The sequence below is a fragment of the Podarcis pityusensis genome (genome assembly GCF_964106645.2).
Source record: "Podarcis pityusensis genome assembly, chromosome: Z".
Classification (NCBI taxonomy): Eukaryota; Metazoa; Chordata; class Lepidosauria; order Squamata; family Lacertidae; genus Podarcis; species Podarcis pityusensis.
Genome location: NC_138044.1, coordinates 30859405 through 30882170, shown reverse-complemented (window position 1 = coordinate 30882170; position 22766 = coordinate 30859405). Strand labels below are relative to the sequence as shown.

Here is a 22766-nt window from a genome sequence, read left to right as displayed (position 1 = left end):
CGCAGGAGAGGAAAGGGCTACTGCCCTCAGGCCTTGCTTGTGGGCTTCCCACGGACATCTGATGTGCCAGTGTAAGACCAGAGTGGACTAGATGGGCCATTGGCTTCACCCAGCTGAGCTATTCTTACGTTCTCCGTCTTGTACACAGACTGTACCATTTTGGATGGACAAAGATGGATACTTGAAGAATGAGTTTGCTATTAGTGCATAGAATTCTGGCATGAGAAGTAACTACATCAGCCACATATTTCAAAATGTTCTGCAGGACAAGCATGCTGCAGGGATAAGAAGAAGTTCAGCTAAACCACTGTTTTGCTCGCAGAGGGTTGAACAGGATTGCACACAAGCACGGGATCAGCAAGGTTAGGATAATGGTGATGCCTATTGCAATAATGCTATCCATGGCAACTGAGCTGATTTTTCCTCCCTACTATTCTGAAGCCATCACCACTGGTGTTCTTGCATATCCTGCCTCTATCATGTTATCTGGTTGTGATGATTCATAAGTTACTGCTTCCACTGATTTCTGAAGACTCTTTTTACTATACAAACCAGAATCCAACTGATCTGAGCCAGGTTATAAGATTCTCAGGTCCAATTCCCACACAGCTTTCACTCTACTGTTCTCTATGGATTTCTTACTTAGGCCTTTTGGACTGTTCAAAGCCTCTTTACCTTCCACTGTTGAATGCTTGGTTGTTCAGGTATGATGTTATCTCATGACTGATCTCCAACTTTCTGGCATTGGATGCCTGGTTGCTCAGATATGATGACATCCCATGCCTAGTCTCTGATCTGATGGTATTGTTGGGTTGGCAATCCAGATATGACGATCTCCTGTGACCTCTCTCCAACACACTGGGGCTGTCCATATAGGTTGGCATCCTATGACTTGTCTCTGACATGCCCAAAGTAACCCCCCTGGAGAGACTGAAAGAAATCCTAATTGTCATCATAGCAAGATCTCTCAGAGGATGACTCTGTTGCCTATCTGCCATGATTAACTATTGGAGTAGTTCATCCATAAAACATGGAGAATCTCAGCACCATGTTTGATTTACAAGAAAGAATGTTGTCTCCTCTGTCCAAAGCTGAGGGGACAGCAAGATGGTTTGCAAGTCCTGGCATGTAACGGTGGATAAATTTATCCAGATGGAAAGCAGCTGGAGGAAAAGGAAGCCCACAACATCTGGTGGTGCTAACAATGCGAAATAGTTTGCAAAATTGCAAACTATTTTAATGCTGAGGAGGAGGAGGAAGAGTCAAGAACAAAGAAGGCAGCAATCCAAAGCAGAAATCAATAGATCTCACATTCAAGTGATAAAGAAGGAAGTTTTAACCAGTCTGAAAAATAAGGGAAAGTGCCAGAAAGATAAGCTGCACCACCTTTTTTTTTAAGCTACCAGATCAGCTAAATCCTATAGAAAAAATAGAACAAGTTAGTCCCAACGAATCCCCCTTGCTTTTAATGGAACTGTTGGAACTAACTTTAGCTGGATTTGGAGCTAAAGAATAATGAAAGCTTAATGAGAATAAAAACAAATAGCCAAAATATCAAATCTAATGAAGTTTGTTCAGTAGACATGTTTTGGTTTTTTTCTAAACCAGATTGCTATTCTGGAATATTTGGCTATTTGAAATAAATTCAGATCAGCAGGATGCAAAGGTATACCCATGAATGCTGAAAGAACTAGATGAGGAACTTTCAGAGTTACCAGCATCTATTTGGAGAACTCAGTGGAAGATGGATGAAAAGACTGTAGAAAGGTAAATAATGCCCCATGAACATGATATTTCACATTCTAAATAAAGGCCTTGGCACAGTCCTACACAACATATGAAGAATTTAATATCCTCCTCTCATTCTGACTGAAAATCTGACCTGTGTTTTGGTTTCTAACAGATTAACAAAACACACAATAGGTCACAATATGCTTATTGCCGGTCTGAGATTAAGTGATGTTCCGATTTCCCATTAACCTCTTCTGTCAGCGTGTTTGTCAAATTAGCTAGTGCCACAAAACTGAGAAGGACTGTAAACAATAAGAATAATAGGATTAGGTTTAAAAACGATTGGCAGCAAAGCAGTAATATAAAATGAGAAGACCCAACTATGTAAATATGCCAGAAGAAAATAACGCAACAAGAGAAACTTCATCTCAGGAAGCACTAGAGTTCAGATAGCACAATTCCACAGGACAAGCAAGTTGAAAAATACGAATACTACACCCAGTTTTGATTGTTGCTTTAAGAAAGGTGTAAAATTTATAACGCAAACAAATTTAAATGGATTCACAAGACAGGAACAAATGAGATCAACTGCCAGAATGTTTGGGAAGGGACTCAATACCTCAAGATGCTGAATCTAGAAAGATGAAGATTAATGATTTGCAACTTTCATATAACAAGGAAAGAAAGTGAAGCAACTGCTTTCTCTCTTGCCAAACATGGAAAAGATAAGAGGCAACTGAACCGAAGTCATAGCAGGTGAATATTTATTTCACTGTCCTAACCATCATGACATAGGTTGGTATCATGACCTTGCCCGTACACTAAGATCTGCATTGAAGGCCCTACTTGTGTGCCTACTGGAATGGCTGATTAGGCTGATGTGCAACAGAGCGTCACGGAACTCCCTTCTGAATGACTTATGCATGCCCCCCTTTGGCACAGGCTTTCAAGAAGGCCCTGAAAACATCTCTCTTCACTGCTAGAGTGGTGGAACCTTCTGCATGCAAAGCAGATGCTCTACTACCTCTTCCTGTTGCTTATACTCAGCATGTGGCATTTCCCTGTTTGTGGTGAAATAAACCATCAAATTTAACATGCCGTCAGCATAAACCACAATTTTGCATGCTGACGTAACTCTTGAGAGGGTGTGCACTGAGCACGCAATTCCTGCTTGCCATCTTCTGTGGACGCGCAGCTAGGGAAGTGTTGTGGGCTAAGTTATAAAATGTATTCATCCTCTTAAGTGGAGAGATAAAATCTATCAGAAGCTTGCAGCAGCAGCAGCAACCCATTATGTACATTTACTAACTAACTGAGACTCTCACATTACCTGCCATTGCTTGGCCCCTGCCCTACTCCTGTCCATTTCACAGCAGCCTCAGACATAGAAATCAAGTAGGTGCATGTGGAACAATAAAACAATGGAGAAAGAGTGTTGTTTTCTTTGTTTTCTCATGGCAGGATGCTCTTAAAGAACAGGATAAGAGGCAGGGAGGTGGAAATGGCAACCCTACAGTGCACTAGTGGGGGTGGGAAATGATATTTTTACAACAGGGATGGGGAACCTGTGGCTCTCCGAGTGTTGCTGGATTCCAACTTCCATCAGCCCCAGTCAGCATGGCCAATGACCAGGGGTGATGGGAACTGTAATCTAACAACAACTAGAGGGTCATAGGTTCCCTGCTGTAAGTCCTGCTGTAGTAGAAATGTAAATAATACTCAATGGTTTTAAAAGAGGTTAAGATTATTTATACCTGCTGGCCACAATGGTGATGTTCTCCCTCCACTGCTCCTCTGAATACCAGTTGCTGGGAAGCTCAGGTGGGCAGAGTGCTGTTGCACTCATATCCCACTTGCAGAATTCCCACAGGCATCTGGTTGGCCACTGTAAGAACTAGACTAGATGGGCCTTTGGCCTGATCTAACAGGGCTCACCTTGAATGCTTATTCCCTATGTTGCAGATGTGGATGCCAAGGTTGAAAGAGAAAGAGAGTAGCTTGCTGAAGGCCACCTAAGTCAGTTTATGGTAGACACAAGATTTCAACCTGGGACTCTCTATGTTTCTGTTGGGAGCTGGAGTCCATTGACATCTGGAGAGCTACAGGCTCTCTGGTAATGCAGCATCTTCCCAGGCCACAGCTCAAGCATGAAACTATGAGATCAGTGAGGAATGGCAACTCTGCAGACACTGCAGCCTTCCATGTTTCCTTACCCTGATGTGTCCGAATCTGTCCCATGCTCTCCTTGTTGGCTTTCCGGAGTGGCAACGCCACTCTCTGTAGAGAGAGAACTGGACCTGCCAGGGAAATAAGAGGGGATATAAACATATGTATGTGTGCGCAAACCATGCTTTCCAACTTTCCATTGCTGTGAGCATTTGGGCAGAGATGGCCAGAAAAACAATCCCTGCTCAAATCCTTGTGAGCAAGTTGAAGAGAAGTGGGACCTTGCATATAGAATACAGTGGTACCTTAGTTCTCAAACGCCTTGAACTCAAACAACTTGGAACCCAACACTGCAAACCAGGAAGTAAGTGTTCCAGTTTGCGAACTTTTTTTGGAAGCCAAATGTGCTCCATTTTGAGTGTTACGCTGAGGTCTGTCTATTTATTTTGCATTTTTGTTTTTGTGGCTCTTTTTGTTTTGTTTTTGTGACTGCGTGGAACCCAGTTCAGCTACTGATGGATTGATTGTGTGACTGCAATACATTGCTTATTGCTTTCATTTTATGGATCAATGGTCTCGTTAGATAGTAAATTTCATGATAAATTGCTGTTTTAGGGGTTGTTTTTAAAAGTCTGGAATGGATTAATCCATTTTGCATTACTTTCTATGGGAAAGCGCACCTTGGTTTTGGAACGGACTTCCAGAACGGATTAAGTTTGAGAACCAAGGTGCCACTGTACTGTTCACTTCAAAAATGCAAGCAGTGCCACAGCTTTCTCCCTTCTAAGACAGGATAAATGTGTCCATTTCCATTTCTCTCCATTTCTGTTTTTTCCAAATATTAGATTCAGTTTGGCACATTTCTGCAAACATTTGTGCATTATTTATTTCTACAGTCTGCATGAAAATTCATAATTATTGTGTGCGCCTCCTCTGATATGCACAATTTTGGTATGCAATTTTGCCTAGTATATGCATTTTTGCAAGCAATTTCCCCCAAACAGAATGCATCTATGTACATTGTTTTCACAAGCATATGCATCCCTCCATGCACTTTTTATTCATATACACTTTTGTGTACGGGTTCTTGGGTGGGATAATTGCATCACACAATTCAGAGAAGTGCAAAGTTTTGAAGGATAGTTTGGCTTTGGTTTGTGTATTGATTTGGGAAGTGTGAATTTTGCAAGTTCACATTTAATTACAAAGGGGGGAAAGATTTCCATTATACCTCCTTCCTTTCCCTGCCTGAAAGACCCATTTATTTCCCCTGCAACAGAGGAAATATGCAGGCAGTGGTGGAGACTCCAGAAGACCCAGTGAAGTTTGCTCCTGATAAGAAACTGATGCTACTTGCCTGAGTCCTCAGGGAGAGGACCCTCCGAGAGCATTCTGTGAGCAAGGCATGTCCATTGCAGCAAGAACAGCTCTTGAACCCTGCACTCACCTTGCACTTTCCAGCTCTGACTCATCCCTTTTGGCAGCTCTCGGGAGTTCGCCTTGGATGCCGGTACTAAGGCTGCTTTCACTGGACCATGAACCAGATCTGACCGACGAAAGACAGTAACATTTGCAAATCTTGTCCATTAAAAAAAGAATACAGACGCAATATACCTCTCATACCAGTTGTTGGGAATCACAGGTGGGGTGAGCTCTGGCCTTGTTTGCAAGCTTCCCATAGGACTGCCACACTAGTTTATCTCTGCTGGTTGTGTGACAGCTTGTATATTTTCCTGCCTGCTTTGTTTTAATGTGTATTTGATTTTAATGTAAATCTGGCAATGAAGACTGGAAAAGGAATATCTGAAATAAATGGGAGAACAATCCAGCCCCCTGAACTGCCATGAGCCATGCCATCACCTGATCTGGGTTTGGTTTGCTTTTCAATCCTACGTTCTCGTGCAGCAAAGGGGCTTCCTTCCTCTTTCCCTCCACCACACCTTCTGCTCTGCCTAGTGTGTGGCAGGGCTGTGGCTGTACCACTCCATCAAGCCCTGCTATTGTTTGCCAGGGATTAGGGCTGTAGCCTATGTATAAATAAATAATAGAAACTGAGCATGCTCAGTAAGCATGGAATAATGATTGTCAGTTTTGAAGAAAAAACTGCAAAATAAAGTGGGAGAGGGAATGGAACGTTGTGGTTCGAACTCTGGAGACAAACACTCCACACAGCAACATAGTGCTGCAGGGACCCACTTATATATAGATTACAGAATCAAGAACAAAGGCACAGGTGAAAAATGCCATTGGTATCCTAGAGACAGTGGATCTGCAAAATATCTTCAACAAAGGGAAGGTTTGACAGGGTCCTCCTCTCACTGCTTCTGTGAAAAGTTTTAAAGAAAGCAGCTCATCTGACTTTTGCCCCGACCATATCAAGTAGCGAAGGTGGAACCTTCTGTTGTCTGCCTCCTTACTTTGCCAGATGAGCTTCCACCTTTTTGTATTCTGTGTCACTTGGACTCTCATATGCCATCTCTTGCATAGCCTTCTTCTCAAAGTCAGAGAAAGATCTACAAGAAGAAAGGAGACGGTTGCGGACCCACTTGCAGTGACACCTCCCCAGGGAGCAAGGCCTAGCCTTAGAAGGTGAACAAACTGGACAAGACAATGTTCTCGGATTTAAAATTGGCCACAACTTTATTGATTCCAGGTGTAGGTAGGATTTGCCTCAGATACTGGATGTATATTATCTCAGCCTCCAGGTAAAGGGCTGACACATGACAGGGTCGAGCCTGGGGTTAATGAGTTCTCCACAAGATGCAGGTCTACATGGATGGCCATCCCAGGCTGCTAAAGGAAGCTCTAGGGCCCATCTGCCCCATGCCTTGGCTTTTGGACAGAAACTTCCACCTAGCTCCCTTTAACGGGGTACTTTGTGATCACACAGTTTTGACGTAGGGGTGATGCACCACTTCACCCCTGGCCTGATGTTAGACTAAAAGGATACCACCTAATGCCTTATCGAGCCAAGTTGCAACTATTGCTATGGGGAAGGCAAAACCTGCAAATGGGGCCAATCTGTTTGCAAGCAAATTCCTTCCTAGCTCCGGAAATGGCAACCATTACTGAACCACAGGAATGCCAGTAAGCTCAGTGCCCTGGGAAGGAAGGAAGGTTGGCATACAAAACGCACAGCATCACTAAATGGGGTGGAGAAAGGGAGGGTTGTTCTTCACCTGACTGCAGTCCCATGTGTGGGCACAGCCAGCATTTCTGTAGGCTAGGGGCAGATGGGAGAGAAGCTTGCTCCACTAGGGTCCTCTTACAAGCCCCGCCCGCTCAGTCTGGCCAGATGGGCCAGAATTCAAATAATCAGATGGCAGGAACACCTGCCACTCCAAGCAGCCAGCCTCGGGATTCCCCAACTGCTGGCCACCTCGCCCAGCATTGCTCCCTGGGACTCGAGGCCCTCCGCAACAGGCCGCAACCACTGCCCATTCTGGGACTGGGTAAGCTGCCAATTCCAGTCCATTCTAAAACTATTGCCATCCATAAAATTGCCAGAAGGTCTCCTTGCTCCCATTAGACAAAGGCTACAATCACACCATACATTTAAACTACATGGCTCTCGCAAAGAATCCAGGGAACTGTAGTTTGTTAAGGGTGCTGGGAATTGTAGCACAATGAAGAGTAAAGTACGGTCCCTAGGACTCTTTAGGGGGAGCATCATGTGCTTTAAATGCAGAACGTATGAGCTGCCATATGTCTGGATTTTCCCAGGCATTTGGCTGATTTCTGCCCAGACACTGCTGCCGATTGCAGTATTCTGGATATGTCAGAGAAAATCCAGACATATGGCAACCTTAAATTAACCCACACGAACACAATGAATTACTGCAGGACCAATGACACTAATTCTTAGCATGGCTTACAAACCTTTAGGACAACATATCTCTGATTAATTTTCTGGAAGTCTGAGTAGCTGTGTGTAGGGACCCTTCAGTGCAGGGATGGGGAACCAGTAGCCCTCCAAATGCTGGTGGACTACAATTCCCATAATCCTTGAGCATTGCTTCAGCTGAGGTTAGGCTTCTTGAATTTATAAATTAACCCCCCCCAAAAAAAACCTCCCAAAAGCAATTTGCAACAATAATAAAATGCAGTGATAAAAATACATAAGTATATTCAAGACACAGCCAGAGTAAAAACATCCAATCGCTGGTGCTGCCCAAATGCACAGGGTGGGAGGGAAGAATTGCTGGGCACTGAAACAAGGACAAGCTGGTGCCAAGCAGGCCTCCCTGTAGATAACAATCCATAGACAGGAAGCAGCTGTTTGATTGATATACTAACATATCTTGCTAAATTTCATTCACACCACCAGGCATGGTAAGACACAATAGCAGACCACATTGCGTGCTTCTGTTCCTCCATTATTTTACCCTTGAAAATGGCAGTAAATAAGTGTATGCTAGAATACCACCCCAAATTTTGTCAGATGGCGACACAATCCATGACAATCATGGGGAAATTATAGATCAAAATCCCCGTAATTTTCCAGGTTAGCAGGTAGCAAATAGATTTCTTTTCCTGTAGGAAATTAACACAGATATGAGCACTAAATTTCCCTGTGGATTCTGCTAGATTTCCACAAGTGGCTTTTATGTCATGTGAAAGATCATATAAAATGCAGAAATTATCAGGAAGATGGGAAATGCAGCCCTGGTTTGGGAAGTGCAGATTAGGTTGGCTTGCTTTTTAAAGCATACTGAATTGAATTCCCAACTCCATTCCTAATTATGATAGCCAATTCCTCCAAGATGATGTGATTCCCCCCCGCCATCAAGGGGGGAATATGGACTATTTCCCTACAATAGAACTCTTTACCTAAGATAGCCGAAACCTGGTTCTGACCTTCTGGGAAGAAGGCTGATGACAATATAGCCAAAATGCCAGTTTTACTTTTTCCTATGTACCTTTTTGAGCCAGCATCCCCATCGCTGTCAAAGTGGGTGGGAACACTGTATGTTGCTCCAGAAGGAGTATCGGTGCTGTCCCTATTGAAAGAGCCAGCCCTATCAGAGACAGAAATACAGTTCAGTGTTAGATGAATATTCAGTGCCTGGATTTGCTGGTTTTCCTCTTCCAGCCTCATCCCCTTTTTCATTTGTATTGTGACTATTAAACTGTAAGCCCATGCGCAGGGAGCATGTTGCTGTTCTAAAGTCTTTTCAGAAGCACTTTAGGTGCTGCTTGAATGCAATTGGGGGCCCTACTGAAGTTGTATTGGGAAGTTTTAAATGATTGATATTTTATTATGTTTTTATATGTGCTGTAAGCTGCCCAAAGTGGCTGGGGAAACCCAGCCAGATAGGTGGGGTATAAATGTTGTTGTTGTTGAGTTTGCTCCCCACTTTCCCCTTCCATGCTCACACAAAATCTGTGTGAATTCTGTGACTCGTGAACTCGGGCTCCTGTATTTGGCCTCCCTGCTGGAGCTTCCCTCTTTGTGAGCTGGGGCAGATCTGCCAAGAAAACATCCAGCGAATTTTTGTTACGCATGAAGCAACACGGATTGTCAATGGCTGCTGAGCATGACAACAGTATATTCTGCCTCCAGTATCAAAGGCGGAATGCTGCCACTGAATGCCGGTTGCTGGGGAACACAAGTGGGGGAGAGAGTGCTATTGCACTTTTCTCATGCTGCTGAGCTTCCCACAAGCATCTGAGTGGCCACTTTGAGAGCAGGATGTTGGACTAGACGGGCTTTTGGTCTGATCCAGCAGGATTTTCATGTGTGTTCATGCATCTCATTTCCCTGCGTTAACTTCCCAGGTAAAAAAGGGAACAGGGAAGACCCAGCTTAAATCTTCACTAAGCTTAGGAAGCTCATTTGGTGACCCTGGGCATATATATAGGGTGTTGTAGGGGTTAGAGCATCAGACCTAGAGCGCTAGACTTAGAAGACCCAGGTCCATTGCTGCACATGAAATCCAGTCAGTGAAATTGGGCCAGATTCAGCTTTAACCTACCTGAGGGAGTAGGGAAGGGGTATAGATCAGTGGTAGAGCATCTGAGAAGATCGCAGGTTCAATTCCTGGTACCACCAGGTAGGTCTGGGAGGGACCCTGGAGAGCCACTGCCAATCAGTGCAGACAAGACTGAGCTCAATGAATACTGGAATACTGTGAGGTGTTCCAATGTACATTCTTAGGGGTGAATTGGCAGCTGCTGAAATTGCAATCATCGTGCCTTTTTTTCAGGTGCAGGCTAATTTTAGGACCTTGGAACAGAGCAAGGTGGGGATTTCAGTGGGACGCGGGTAGCGCTGTGGGTTAAACCACAGAGCCTAGGACTTGCCAATCAGAAGGTCGGCGGTTCGAATCCCCACGACGGGGTGAGCTCCCATTGCTCGGTCCCTGCTCCTGCCAACCTAGCAGTTCGAAAGCATGTCTAGTGCAAGTAGATAAATAGGTACCGCTCTGGCGGGAAGGTAAATGGCGTTTCCATGCGCTGCTCTGGTTCGCCAGAAGTGGCTTAGTCATGCTGGCCACATGACCTGGAAGCTGTACGCCGGCTCCCTCGGCCAATAAAGTGAGATGAGCGCCGCAACCCCAGAGTCGGTCACAACTGGAACTAATGGTCAGGGGTCCCTTTACCTTTACTTTTAACAATGAAATTATGTGAATATTCTTGTCCATGGGAGGTCACTACCATGCTAGAGTTCTAATTAAACTGAATTGAAATGCTGTGGCAATGAGGTGAGTGGTGGCAGAATCCATGCCCACCCTACTTTTAGAGAGAAGTCTTGCCACCACCTATGGAGTCTGTTCAGGAGCTTTATGCATAGAAAAAATGACAGCACAGCCAGAGCTTCATTCCTGCTTCATTCCTGCAGGCAATGACAAAACTATCCCCGCCCCCCCCCCCAGGAAGTTGTCCCCACTACCCACCTTTCCAGCACTGTAAATGCTACCCTCTTTTGGGTTTCTTGGACATTTTTCAGGGCAGATGTAGTCAAAAAGTGAAAGGAGGGAGCAGGCTAGCTTTTCAGCAAAAATGTGAAAAATAGTGCCTGTACCTTTTGTCTCATTCTACAAATGCTAGAAGCTTTAAAATTAAAATTAAAATTAAAATAAAATTGCAGGAGGAAGTATATCCCCCCACAGGATACCCATGTGACCACTGTCAAAAATATCCATATGTTCAGTAATCAAAATATTCAAATAATTTCACCCATATCCCACTAAAATGAAGAGATGGCCCATACATATTTGGAATGGCAAATGTGAGAAGGGAAGGGGGTGTCCTGGAAGTCCCTGAACACTCTTAGTGCTGGCTGGACAGGAAAGGAATGAGGGGGCCAGAGCATGGACACCAGCCAATGTACCTGCACATCTCCCCCTAGCCACACTACTGCCCTTGAGCCCATGAGTCTCCTCAGGACTAGGAAAGTTGGCAGACAAACAGCAGCTATGGCACATTGCCACCTGCTTTCTTTTTGTGCATGTTTTCTCTGTTTGTAGTGGGGTTTCTTGCTGTGGATGGTTGTGGGCACCAATTCATACCACTCAGGGTGAGAGCCTGGATGGATTGGAGTGGGGGAAGAAAAGGGGTTAAGTTACTTAAAAGCCACAGAGTCTGTTGGCACAGAATGTGAGAGTGTCTTTGTGTGTGAGAGAGAGCAGGACTGAGTGGGCTGCTGTAAGTGAACAACAGAGTGGGAACTGTTGCTAAACCCACAGGTTATTTATTTAAATCTGCTTGAATGCCTTGTGTTTGCTTCTACCTAAGTATTTGGTTAAAGTGGGAATTTTAATTTTTGTTATTGTAGTTTTAAAGCTTGTTCACCTTATGACAGAATTGTTAAATTGTTGTTCATTGAACCTGTAATTTTTTAAAATTTTTGGTCTACTTGGTTTTTCCTCTCTTTATTTCATTAACTTTGCTGCCTGCTCTTAGATTGAAAATATTTATTGAGGAGCAGGCCATAAATACTGCAAATAAATGAATAAAGTCTAGATATCACAAGCTGGTGGAAGGGAGAGACATACCACACAGAATACCCTAACCATCTTGGAGGATGGTGTGATAAAAATGCAACAAGCAAATTAATCATTATCATCTAAAAAGAAGCCACTCTTTTACATTATCTTTAGACCTCCAAAGTTTTAGCCATGCCCTTTTACCTTGGGGAGCCAACATCTATGTCACGCAGGTGTTCTCCAGACATGGACTGAAGGTAAGTCTCAGGTGTAGAGAAAGCATCTCTGGTTCGATAATGAGAGGTGGGCCTGCTAAGGAAAGTCCAATGAACCTTTGTGAGGACATTTGGCCAGACAGACTGTCAAATGTGACTAATGGTGATTTCCATACTTGGAAGTAGGGATGTATTTGGCCCAGTTTTTGCTGCAGTTAAGACGCTCAAAAAATGCTCATTGAAAGAGTTTTGTGGAAATGCATACAAAAATACATGCAATAATAACACATACAGTGGCGCATTTAACAGCATGTACAATTTTAATGTGAACTTTTCATGTAATCTCTCAAAGAATCCACACAAAACGGGACAGATTTCTGATTGAGCGCCAGCAAAAATGAATTAGGAGGTTCTTACCTCTTTGGGCTCGCCTCTGGGGAGATGACGATGTGCGGAGGTGTTTGACTCACAGTTGTACTTTGGGGCTTTATTGTTTCCCAGCTGTGGATGGCAAGAGGGCATCTGGTTGATAAGAGGCCTACAACCACTGTTCCATTCTCAACCAGTTTTCTGTTAGTCCAGGTATCTATGCAGGAATGTTGGGCTGTGTATATTCAGAAAACTCCAACATTTGCGTGCCCGGAATACAGCTTAGTGAACGAACAAATCCGTTGCTCCACCCTCTTGTTTACTCTGGCTCCACCTACCACTGCCATGCTATTCCTGGGATGTGGGAATGTGCAGTCTAAGAGTGAAAAATGTTCCCAATTTAGAGAGTGATAAAAAAGCCAGTATAAAAGTATAAAATTTATCAAGTGGATGCTCAATATGATTAAAGATACAATCCACCCTATGCCTTTAAAGCACATGGCATCTGCCTCAAAATCACGGGAACTGTAGTTTGTCGATGGTGCTGGAAACTGTAGCTGTGTGAGGAATAAACTACAATTCCCATGATCCTTTGGGGGAAGCAACGTTGCATTAAATGTGTGTTGAATGTATGCTGTGGGCATGACCCTGTACAACTTTCTGGGAAGTAAGCCCCACTGTACTACTGGGATTTACTTCTGAGTAGACATATATGGAATTGCATTGTTAATTTTGCATTTTTGGTGATCACATAGGAAAAGATATATTGACTGTATTGTTGTTGTTTTTCTTATATTCTGAACCAAGGAAGAAATTTACTCTCTGCTGAATAAAAAAATAGATCCAGTGCCAACCATCAAATCATATTTACACTATCCCCCTGAGATAAATTTGTAGCAGACTGAGGAGTAGGGCATTAATCTAAATATCAAATAAGCAGTGTTTATCTTCTAGGAAAAAAAGGTGTCGGTACTCATTATGAAGCTGTTACTGTGAGTGCTTTTTTTCCTAGGGAAAAAGAGGTGCCAGTACTGTGTGCCCTTGAGTACCCACAGAATGAAACAGCACTGTAAATAAGTAAATACCTAGATATGCATTAGTTGCCTCAAAAACTTAGGGAAGGTTCCTTGAGAGCAGCTTGATAAACTTCTAGTTTATTTTTTAAAACTTTGAGAGGAACGTATATTGATTTTAATTCTCCAAATTTTATACATGCTATCTTTAGTGCTTCTGATCCTTTCTGATATTGCATTTCTGCTTTAATTATGAATATAACCATGACCCTCATGGTTGGAAATATAAAATGCAAGTATTCCAGTTATTAATTACCGTTTGTCTAAATATGCATCCCCACTTTATCCTCACAACAGCTCTTGACAGGTAGATTCTGCTGGGGAATAGTGAACTTTGTGGAGGGATGGGGCATTAAACCTAATTCTCAATCCAGTACTCTGACCACTATGCAGTGTAACACTTTTGTTGGGCACGTGGGTGGCACCTCTGGCCTGTGGGTCACACGTAGCCCCCTGGACTCTCTCCAGGTCATGCCCCTCACTGCCCACAGCTCTGTGCTTTCCTCAAGTGCTTTTACCTGGCTGGAACTGTAATAATGGCTCTTTCTTGCCTCGATGGGAAAGTGCATGCACACCTGGCTTTTGTGTGGCTGGGGAGAGTGATGTTGCATTTGGGTCCTGTTTGCGGGCTCCCCATAGGCACCTGGCTGCTGAACTAGATGAGCCTTTGGCCTGATCCAGCGGGGCTCTTCTTATGTTATATTATCTGCCCACTTTTGCCTCTGATCCTGCCCATCGGTGCCATGTAGCTCTTGTAAGGTTCCCCACAAGGGAATGCAGCCCATGGCTTGAAAAAACTCCTCACACCCCTTGAAAGTGCTGTTTTAAAAAAGCAGCAGCATTAATCATAAACACACTTAGTAGAGGGGCAAGTAAACATGCATAGGATTAGCCAGTGTAAAAGAACGCAAGTGGAAATTACCCTCTGACACTGCTGTGCAAACAGTGTACATAAGCTAAACACTTTACCTCCACAGTAAATGTGGAAGTGAATTACAGGTGTTTAGGATAGAACAACACGAGGAGGATTACCTGTCCTCAGAAATAACGGCACGAGGTGTTTCAGCACTTCGTGTGGCCTCGGATTTTCGTTCATTCTTCTCACTGTGGAAATCAAAGCATAAGCAGTTGGAAATTAATTACAATTCATTTCTTTCTCACTCCTTCCAACCAAGAATGCCAGTTCCACCAGGAAGAGCAGTTCTCTACTTAGCTGCCTGTATTTTATGAGTAAATTAGGATTGCACAGATTATTACCTTCTACGTGAAGGAGATTCAGGAGATTTTGGAGCAGAGTTGTTCCAGGAAGTCATCTGATTACTCTCTTGATCCAGCTTGTTACTGGAAGAAGAAATTAGAATAATTATGTCCTCAGGAGCATATCTGGGCACAGTAAGCTAGAGTAAGAAGAAGGGATTTGAACTCTGCATGTGGAAGAAATCTCAAAGGTTCTGCAGAACACTGACCCCTATTTTGCACCCGTGGCACAAATGTATAACATTCACTGCAACCCTGAATATACAGGAAAACATTGAGTATGAATAAAACATGGTCAGTTTGTTGCAATTTATATAACTGAAACTGAGGCCTGGGCATCTATGCTGGAGAAAGAGACATCATTTCCACAAACTAGATTGGCCAAGAACTGTTCAAGAAGGACACTGACAAACTGGAACGTGTCCAGAGGAGGGCAACCAAAATGGTCAAAGGCCTGGAAACGATGCCTTATGAGGAACGGCTAAGGGAGCTGGGCATGTTTAGCCTGGAGAAGAGGAGATTAAGGGGTGATATGATAGCCATGTTCAAATATATAAAAGGATGTCACACAGAGGAGGGAGAAAGGTTGTTTTCTGCTGCTCCAGAGAAGCGGACACGGAGTAATGGATCCAAACTACAAGAAAGAAGATTCCACCTAAACATTAGGAAGAACTTCCTGACAGTAAGAGCTGTTCGACAGTGGAATTTGCTGCCAAGGAGTGTGGTGGAGTCTCCTTCTTTGGAGGTCTTTAAGCAGAGGCTTGACAACCATATGTCAGGAGTGCTCTGATGGTGTTTCCTGCTTGGCAGGGGGTTGGACTCGATGGCCCTTGTGGTCTCTTCCAACTCTATGATTCTATGATTCTATGATTCTATGTTCTTAACTAGGATATCTGTTTGATTTCTGCCCAGTCTGAATCAATGTAGAGAGGAGCTTCGTTTACCTGTTTTCCAAAGAACTGAATTGTTTGAACAAGGATTCAGAATAGGAACTGGAGGCTTGGTTTCTGCTATTCCCTGAATCGAAGCTATGAAAAGAGAACAATGCAGCACAGGGCAAGTACATTAAGGTTTTCTCCTTTTGAAACCCAGAGTTCCTCCACCCAGCTCTTCTCCCTCCAACACCACTTTCCTCTTGTAGATAAAATGGGCCTGATCCAGGTTTAGAGGAAGCCTGCCACTGAATATCAAGTTGCTGTGGAGCAACAATAGACCAGGATCCCACTTTCATATCTTGTTTTTGAATAAGGATGGAGAAGAAAAATGCATTTTCTTTTTTCCCCTCCATTTTGGAGCTGATTTGTATTTTTATTTTTGGAGAGCAGCATCACAAAATATGGGAAGTGTGCAAATTTCAAAGGATCGTTCTAGCCCCCTCTGCACTATACATTTAAAATGTATACCACTTTAAACAGTCATGGCTGTTTGGGAACTGACTGGGAACTGTAGCTTTTAAGGGAACTGAGAATCATTAGGAAACTCCCATCAATTTAATGCATTATGTTGCGGAAATGGCTAGCAAAAATATGTATATTATGCAAAATCGTATTCTAAATTATGTGTGTTAGGAGGAAGCGGCATGAAGATGTTATGTGAAGACATAAAAAAGGCAAAGGATTAGAAAAACTAAAAACTGAGAAAAAGCACGATTGACAGATTATCTGGTTCTGCTTGTGAGCTTTGCAGAGGCATCTGAGTAGCAACTATGGGCAATGTGAAGTAGATGAACCTTTGGTTTGATCCAGCAGAGCTCTCATGATTTGGCATCATGTGCTATATGTCCTATACCTTGCATGTTCTGGCCCTGATTTGGCTCAGTACCTGTCTTTCTAATATGGAATGGAGTGGTTACTGAACTATAGTAACCATTATCCTTGACCATGCTGGATGGGGCTGATGGGAGTTGTATTCCAGCAACATGTAGAGGGCCACAGGTTAGCAACCCTTGCTTTAATGGAGAGCTTGGTATAAGCAGTTTAGTAAGACTTGTTTCACGCATTTCACAACAAACCGACATGTCAAGATCCCAGACTCCAGGGAGATGTTTCTTGAGTTACAGGTATTTGTGAGCGATGGGCCTCCTTCTCCCTGGTGGTTCTACAAGGGGCAATGAGGAAACTGACAGCTAATGGGCCATCCTCTGGGGCAATTGAGTTAAGGACACACTTGCTTATTTCTTAGGCTATTTTGGTTTTCACCACTTGCTATTCGTGTTAGAAACAGATATACAACCTAGGTGCCAAGTGGCTCCTTAAACCAAGGTTACAGTTGCCATATTGGACTGTCTAGTTGCCATTTTGGGGCAAGACAGCTCTAAAGTATTATTTTTCAAATGATGGACTGGTTGTGATTGATCAGTTAAACATTTGGTTAGTTCAGCTGACAACCATGAAGTAGGTTAAGAACACTGACAACTTAAAAGAAAAGTCACTTTATCCAGGGACATATATATTGGCCTATTCCGGCCTCTTTTTCTTAGTGGTGACACAGACCATTCATAATGTAGGGATAGTCTTCACAAGTGTGAGCAGGGCAGTGGGGTGGCATAAGTGAAGAACAGCGACAATAATTAAATATAACATTGTTCACTGCTCTTGCTCAGGCTGCACAGAATAAGCATTTGGGTTCCTAGAATTCATTCTGATTGTGAAGATAAAATATAACTGAATTCTACAGGATGTGGTTTTAGTGTGTGAAAACAGTCAAGATCCCAGGATCCCCAGGCATGCACCTCCAGGTAGTGGAGACGTCAGGTACCATCCTGGAATCTAGACACCTTCACTTGGTCGCAAGTGGCTGATAGCCAGGTGCAAAATGCACCTGCCGCCTGGCTAATTTCGAACATTGCTTGCTATAGTAATGCAGATTACACTAACCTTGTGCTAGAAGAAGCATTCACCACCCTTGTCTCACTTCGTGGGGATCCTGAAGTGCTTATTCTTTCCCCATTGGTGCTGCTGGCAAAACAGAGAAGGCCTAGTGGTTAGTCCATGGCATTATTGTCTTCAGTACACCAGACCCTCCAAGTCTCCCTATTTTCCAGGGATGTCCCTAATTTAGAGAAGCCATCCCAGTTTCTGATTTGATCCTGGAATGTCCCACTTTTCCTTAGGATATCCCTATTTTCATTGGAGAAATGTTGGAGGGTATGGAGTTTTCCGACCCCTGAGCTGTCTGAAGGCAATCCTATATAGGGAAGTTTTTTAAAAAAATGTTTAAATTTTCATTATGTTTTTATATATGTTGGAAGCTGCCCAGAGTGGCTGGGCGCAACCCAGTAAGATGTGTGGGGTATAAATAGTAAAATTATCCTTATGGAATTGGACGTCCCTATTTTCATCGGAGAAATATTGGAGGGTATGGTAGATGCTCAAAGTAGCCAATTCTATAGTAGCCAATTGCAGTTTGTCTTTGGAATGGTTTCTACCATTAATATCAGGGTGTAAATTAGGGATGGGTAATCAGCCCAAGGGCCGCATCCCTTCATGGGTAACCTTCTGGGGGCCACATGCCAGTGGTAGGCAGGGGGCCAGATGCAGAAGTGGAAAGAATAATGGATGTGACGCTTACTTTTCTACAGTACATTTCTGACAAGTAAAAGACAGAAATTACCAAACAACACACACAGCATCTCTCCACCTTCCTTCCATGAAGGTTAGGAGCCTTATGACAATTCAAGGATCCATGTCAGTCAGGTGAAAGTATTCAAGGAGGGTGTGGCCTCTGAGAGGAGGTGTGGCCTACCAAGAGTTCCATGGGCTAGATTGCAACACCTTAGGGTTTCATTTAGTTTTCATGGCTTGGGGTTCCCACCCCTGGTTTAAATAATAAAATCCAGCTCAGAAGCAGGTATTTGGAAATATCCAGAATTGGGCAACATTGTAGAATTCAAGCTGGACTTTTTCCACATTTTGCTCTAACAAATGAAGGTCTTTTGTTTCTTTTTCTGTTTCGGAAGCTGCAACAAAGCTACTTGCTTCCTCCCAAAACTATGCCATCATTTCCTAAGCTATTTTTTTATTGTTTAAAATACACGTCTAGCACTGCAGCACATAAACTCTATGAAAAGGAAAGGAAAAAAGAAAGGCGGGGGAGTTGCAGGCAGGCAGGCAGGCAGGGAAGAATTGGTGAAGGGTCAGGTCAGCAGGTAAGGAAGGAAGGAAGGTGGCCGCCAGATACAGATGTCCTGATTAGGGATGGGAGAGAAATTTGATTAAATTCTCATTTAAATGTGAACTTGCTTAATTCGCATATGCCAAAATAGTACATGAACCAAAACACAGCCATCTTTCACACATGGAAATGTGTGCAACAATCCATATGCTAGGGTAAAGTGTCCATAAAAATGCATATATTAGTGCAAATAACATAAGCAATGTATTATTTATGGAGAAATTGCTTTACAAAATTGTGTACATTATGCAAGATTGCATTCAAATATTTGTGCATTGGAAGAAGCTCACACTAAAATGCTGATGAATTTTCATGGTGGCTTTCTGATGTGGAAAGGGGAACTGAAGATTAGAAAACTGAAACTGAGAGAAGCCGAGATTTACAGATTTGCCCATCCCCTAGTCATGGTGAGAGATATCAGAGTCTAAGCCATAAGGCAATAGGGGCCACTATCCAGAGATGCAATTGGGGGACTGTTTTCTCCCACACCAAATGGTGGGCATGCAGAGACATCTAAAGTGAGAATCACTTTCATATTGACCAAAGGGTCTTACCTCTTCCCACGGCGGCTGAACCATCCTGAAGCAGGCACTGTCTGACTTCTAGAGCGTGGGCCTGTGTCTTCCTCTAGATCAATCCTATCAGGAAGACAAAAAGCCCCAAGTATAAGTTGCATTGTCCCTCTCTTTGCACACACTTCATTTTTAGGTTGTGAGGTGTGCCACGTATTTGACAGAGCTCTTATGTTCTCCTACCACCCACCCCAATTTGGTGTGTTTGCTTTTGAAAAGCAATTTCATTGGGGACATCAAAAAAATGGAGCAAAGGAGCACAAAGGCACAATTCCACCCGGCCTTGGAGACTACTCAATTTATTATAGCATAAGTTTTTCTGGGCTGGCATCTGAGAAAGTGGACTCCACTCCAGAGAAGCTTGTGCCATATAATACATTGGATAGTCAATAAGGTGCTGTAAGACTCTTTGTTGTCCATCCTCATCCGGACCATTGAACCAGTAGAGAGACAACAAGGGGCCTTAACTCACCTCTTGGCCACGAAGGATGGTGGCTCTTGCGTTGGACTTCTAAAAACACACAAGTATTAAAACCCATCAGTAGGGTGAGTTGAGGTCACCATAACTTTCAAAAGCTCAACTGCTCATGTGTTTTTATTCATCGTTTTGTGAATAAAAGTGATAGGTGGCAATGCCACCACCACTTTCCTTACAAAAACACACCTCTGCCTGCTCCCTCATCCCATGCTGTTAGTACACAACCTTCAGTCAACCTTTCCTCTTCTTCTGCCCAACCCCCTCAAAGGAATCCTGGAAACCTTGTTTGTTGTTTTCCTCCCATAACTCCTGTGTAAAATCTAAAGTACGGGTGAGGAACCTATGGCCCTCCAGTTTGTTGTTGAATACCAACTCCTGCCAAGCCAAGCCAATATTGAGGGATGCAGGGGGTTGTAGTCCAATAACTACAACTGGAGAGCCATGAATGCCACTGTTAAATATAGTGCTATGAAGAGTAAAAGGTAAAGGGACCTCTGACTGTTAGGTCCAGTCATGGCTGACTCTGGAGTTGCGACGCTCATCTCGCTTTATTGGCCGAGGGAGCCGGTATACAGTTTCTGGGTCATGTGGCCAGCATGACTAAGCCGCTTCTGGCAAACCAGAGCAGCGCACGGAAACACCGTTTACCTTCCCGCCGGAACGGTACCTATTTATCTACTTGCACTTTGATGTGCTTTGAACTACTAGGTTGGCAGGAGCTGGGACCGAGCAACCCCATCACAGGGATTCAAACCGCCGACCTTCTGATCAGCAAGTCCTAGGCTCTGTGGTTTAACCCACAGTGCCACCTGTGTCTCACTATGAAGAGTACAACCTGACAAAATGTGTATGTACCGTATTTTTTGCTCTATAAGACTCACTTTTTCCCTCCTAAAAAGCAAGGAGAAATGTGTGTGCGTCTTATGGAGTGAATGCAGGCTGCACAGCTATCCCAGAAGCCAGAACAGCAAGAGGGATTGTTGCTTTCACTGCACAGCGATCCCTCTTGCTGTTCTGGCTTCTGAGATTCAGAATATTTTTTTTTCTTGTTTTCCTCCTCCAAAAACTAGGTGCGTCTTGAGGTCTGGTGCGTCTTATAGAGCAAAAAATATGGTATGTCTTTGGTAGGGGTGGAGAGACTGGTCTATTTCCAATCCATGCCAATTTCTGGTCTATTTCCAATCCATGCCAATTTCAAATGAGTTAATTCAAAAATCCTGTCATAATTCTGCTGGCCTGTTTCAGGTCTTTACACCTTCAAATGTCACTAAGAACTGTTCTTTTGTTTCTCTTGTTAATAAATCCCCTTCCCTCCGCTCAAACTCACCCATTGCTTTTCTTAGCAGCTGAAAGGACATAGGAGCGCTCCCTGCTGGCTGTTCTCCTAAGCACGCTGCTCGCAGCTTCAGTCCTGTGAGGGGAAGAGAAAAAGGAAGTAGGACATGCCAGTTTCTACATCTGTAAAGTTTAATCACAGAATATACAGAACTGTATAGACTACTCTCATTAGGTTTGGTATCTTACACATTGCCAAAAGAGATGAAATACGTCACCACAAATATAGGACTAAAGAAAGATGCCACAGGCCTGTATGAAATTTGCATATACTGATTTATATTTATAGATACATATTTGGAAATAATCACTGTGGGCAAGACTGACTAGGTGACTTGTATGCTTGCTCTCTCTGCTGCCTTATTGGTGGGCAACAGCTGCTCCCTGTTGGTGGGCAACTTCAAAGCCCCTTCTCTCCTTTCTTAGGGTCCCTTACCTCTAAATCAGACTTGGACTGGACAGTCTTTCAAGGACTGTCCTCTGTGGTCTCATATGGCCACCTTGTACTGTTTGCTTCAGACTGCAGATGAAGGCTCTCTTGACTGAAAGCTCCACACAAATCAACAAATCCTTGAGCACAGAAAACTTGCTGGTTTTCTGTGCAGATGGAACTTTTCATATGAAGTAGCATTTAATCATGTGAGCCCACAGCTGCAGTTGGAAGAAGTGCAGTCAGACACACGAGAACCTGGTCTAACAGAGCAATCCAATCTATATGAACTGTTGCTAGGTTGCTGGTTCATGTGACTGAGCTGAAAGATGTTTGGAATTAGTGCAATTATCTCCCTCTCTCCCGCCACCCCCTTGGAATGCCCCTTTCATGGGAGGCGGCTATGCCTACTTAAGCTACCCTGGCATTGCAGCAGCTCAGCCTGGGTGGGAGATTTATGCCAACGTAGCCCTGGCTAACCTTGCCAACAAAGGTCCATATAGTTAAAGCTATGGTTTTCCCAGTAGTGATGAATGGAAGTGAGAGCTGGACCATAAAGAAGGCTGATCGCCGAAGAATAGATGCTTTTGAAATATGATGCTGGAGGAGACTCTTGAGAGTCCCATGGACTGCAAGAAGATCAAACCTATTCATTCTTAAGGAAATCAGCCCTGAGTGCTCACTGGAAGGACAGATCCTGAAGCTGAGGCTCCAATACTTTGGCCACCTCATGAGAAGAGAAGACTCCCTGGAAAAGACCCTGATGTTGGGAAAGATGGAGGGCACAAGGAGAAGGGGACAACAGAGGACAAGATGGTTGGACAGTGTTCTCAAAGCTACCAACATGAGTTTGACCAAACTGCGGGAGGCAGTGGAAGACAGAAGTGCCTAGCGTGCTCTGGTCCATGGGGTCACGAAGAGTCGGACACGACTAAACGACTAAACAACAACAAAGCCCTGGCTCAGCTGGGGCAGCCCAAAACCCGCTGGATCCAAAGCTCCCCATTCTGGTGAGTCTGGGATTTGGATTGTACCGTAA

The 22766-nt window shown here is 43.7% G+C and overlaps 1 protein-coding gene across 9 annotated transcripts in view; it reads right to left on the bottom strand.

Moving 5' to 3' along the window:
- Positions 1 to 22766, bottom strand: part of ZNF185 (zinc finger protein 185 with LIM domain) — a 70464-nt gene that overhangs the window by 12116 nt on the left and 35582 nt on the right. For 2 of the 9 annotated variants that reach the window (XM_080991250.1, XM_080991249.1), the window contains exons 10-21: positions 21290 to 21373; positions 19467 to 19550; positions 17616 to 17696; positions 15684 to 15767; positions 14740 to 14823; positions 14515 to 14586; positions 12458 to 12541; positions 12030 to 12137; positions 8817 to 8915; positions 6315 to 6410; positions 5345 to 5443; positions 3945 to 4028 (exon numbers count right to left, since the gene is read on the bottom strand). In XM_080991250.1, coding sequence (XP_080847376.1) covers positions 3945 to 4028; positions 5345 to 5443; positions 6315 to 6410; positions 8817 to 8915; positions 12030 to 12137; positions 12458 to 12541; positions 14515 to 14586; positions 14740 to 14823; positions 15684 to 15767; positions 17616 to 17696; positions 19467 to 19550; positions 21290 to 21373 — 1059 coding nt within the window. Of the gene's footprint in view, positions 1 to 675; positions 931 to 3944; positions 4029 to 5344; positions 5444 to 6314; positions 6411 to 8816; positions 8916 to 12029; positions 12138 to 12457; positions 12542 to 14514; positions 14587 to 14739; positions 14824 to 15683; positions 15768 to 17615; positions 17697 to 19466; positions 19551 to 21289; positions 21374 to 22766 lie in introns of all 9 variants that reach the window. The other 7 variants (XM_080991244.1, XM_080991242.1, XM_080991243.1 and 4 more) reach the window with 7 other exon arrangements.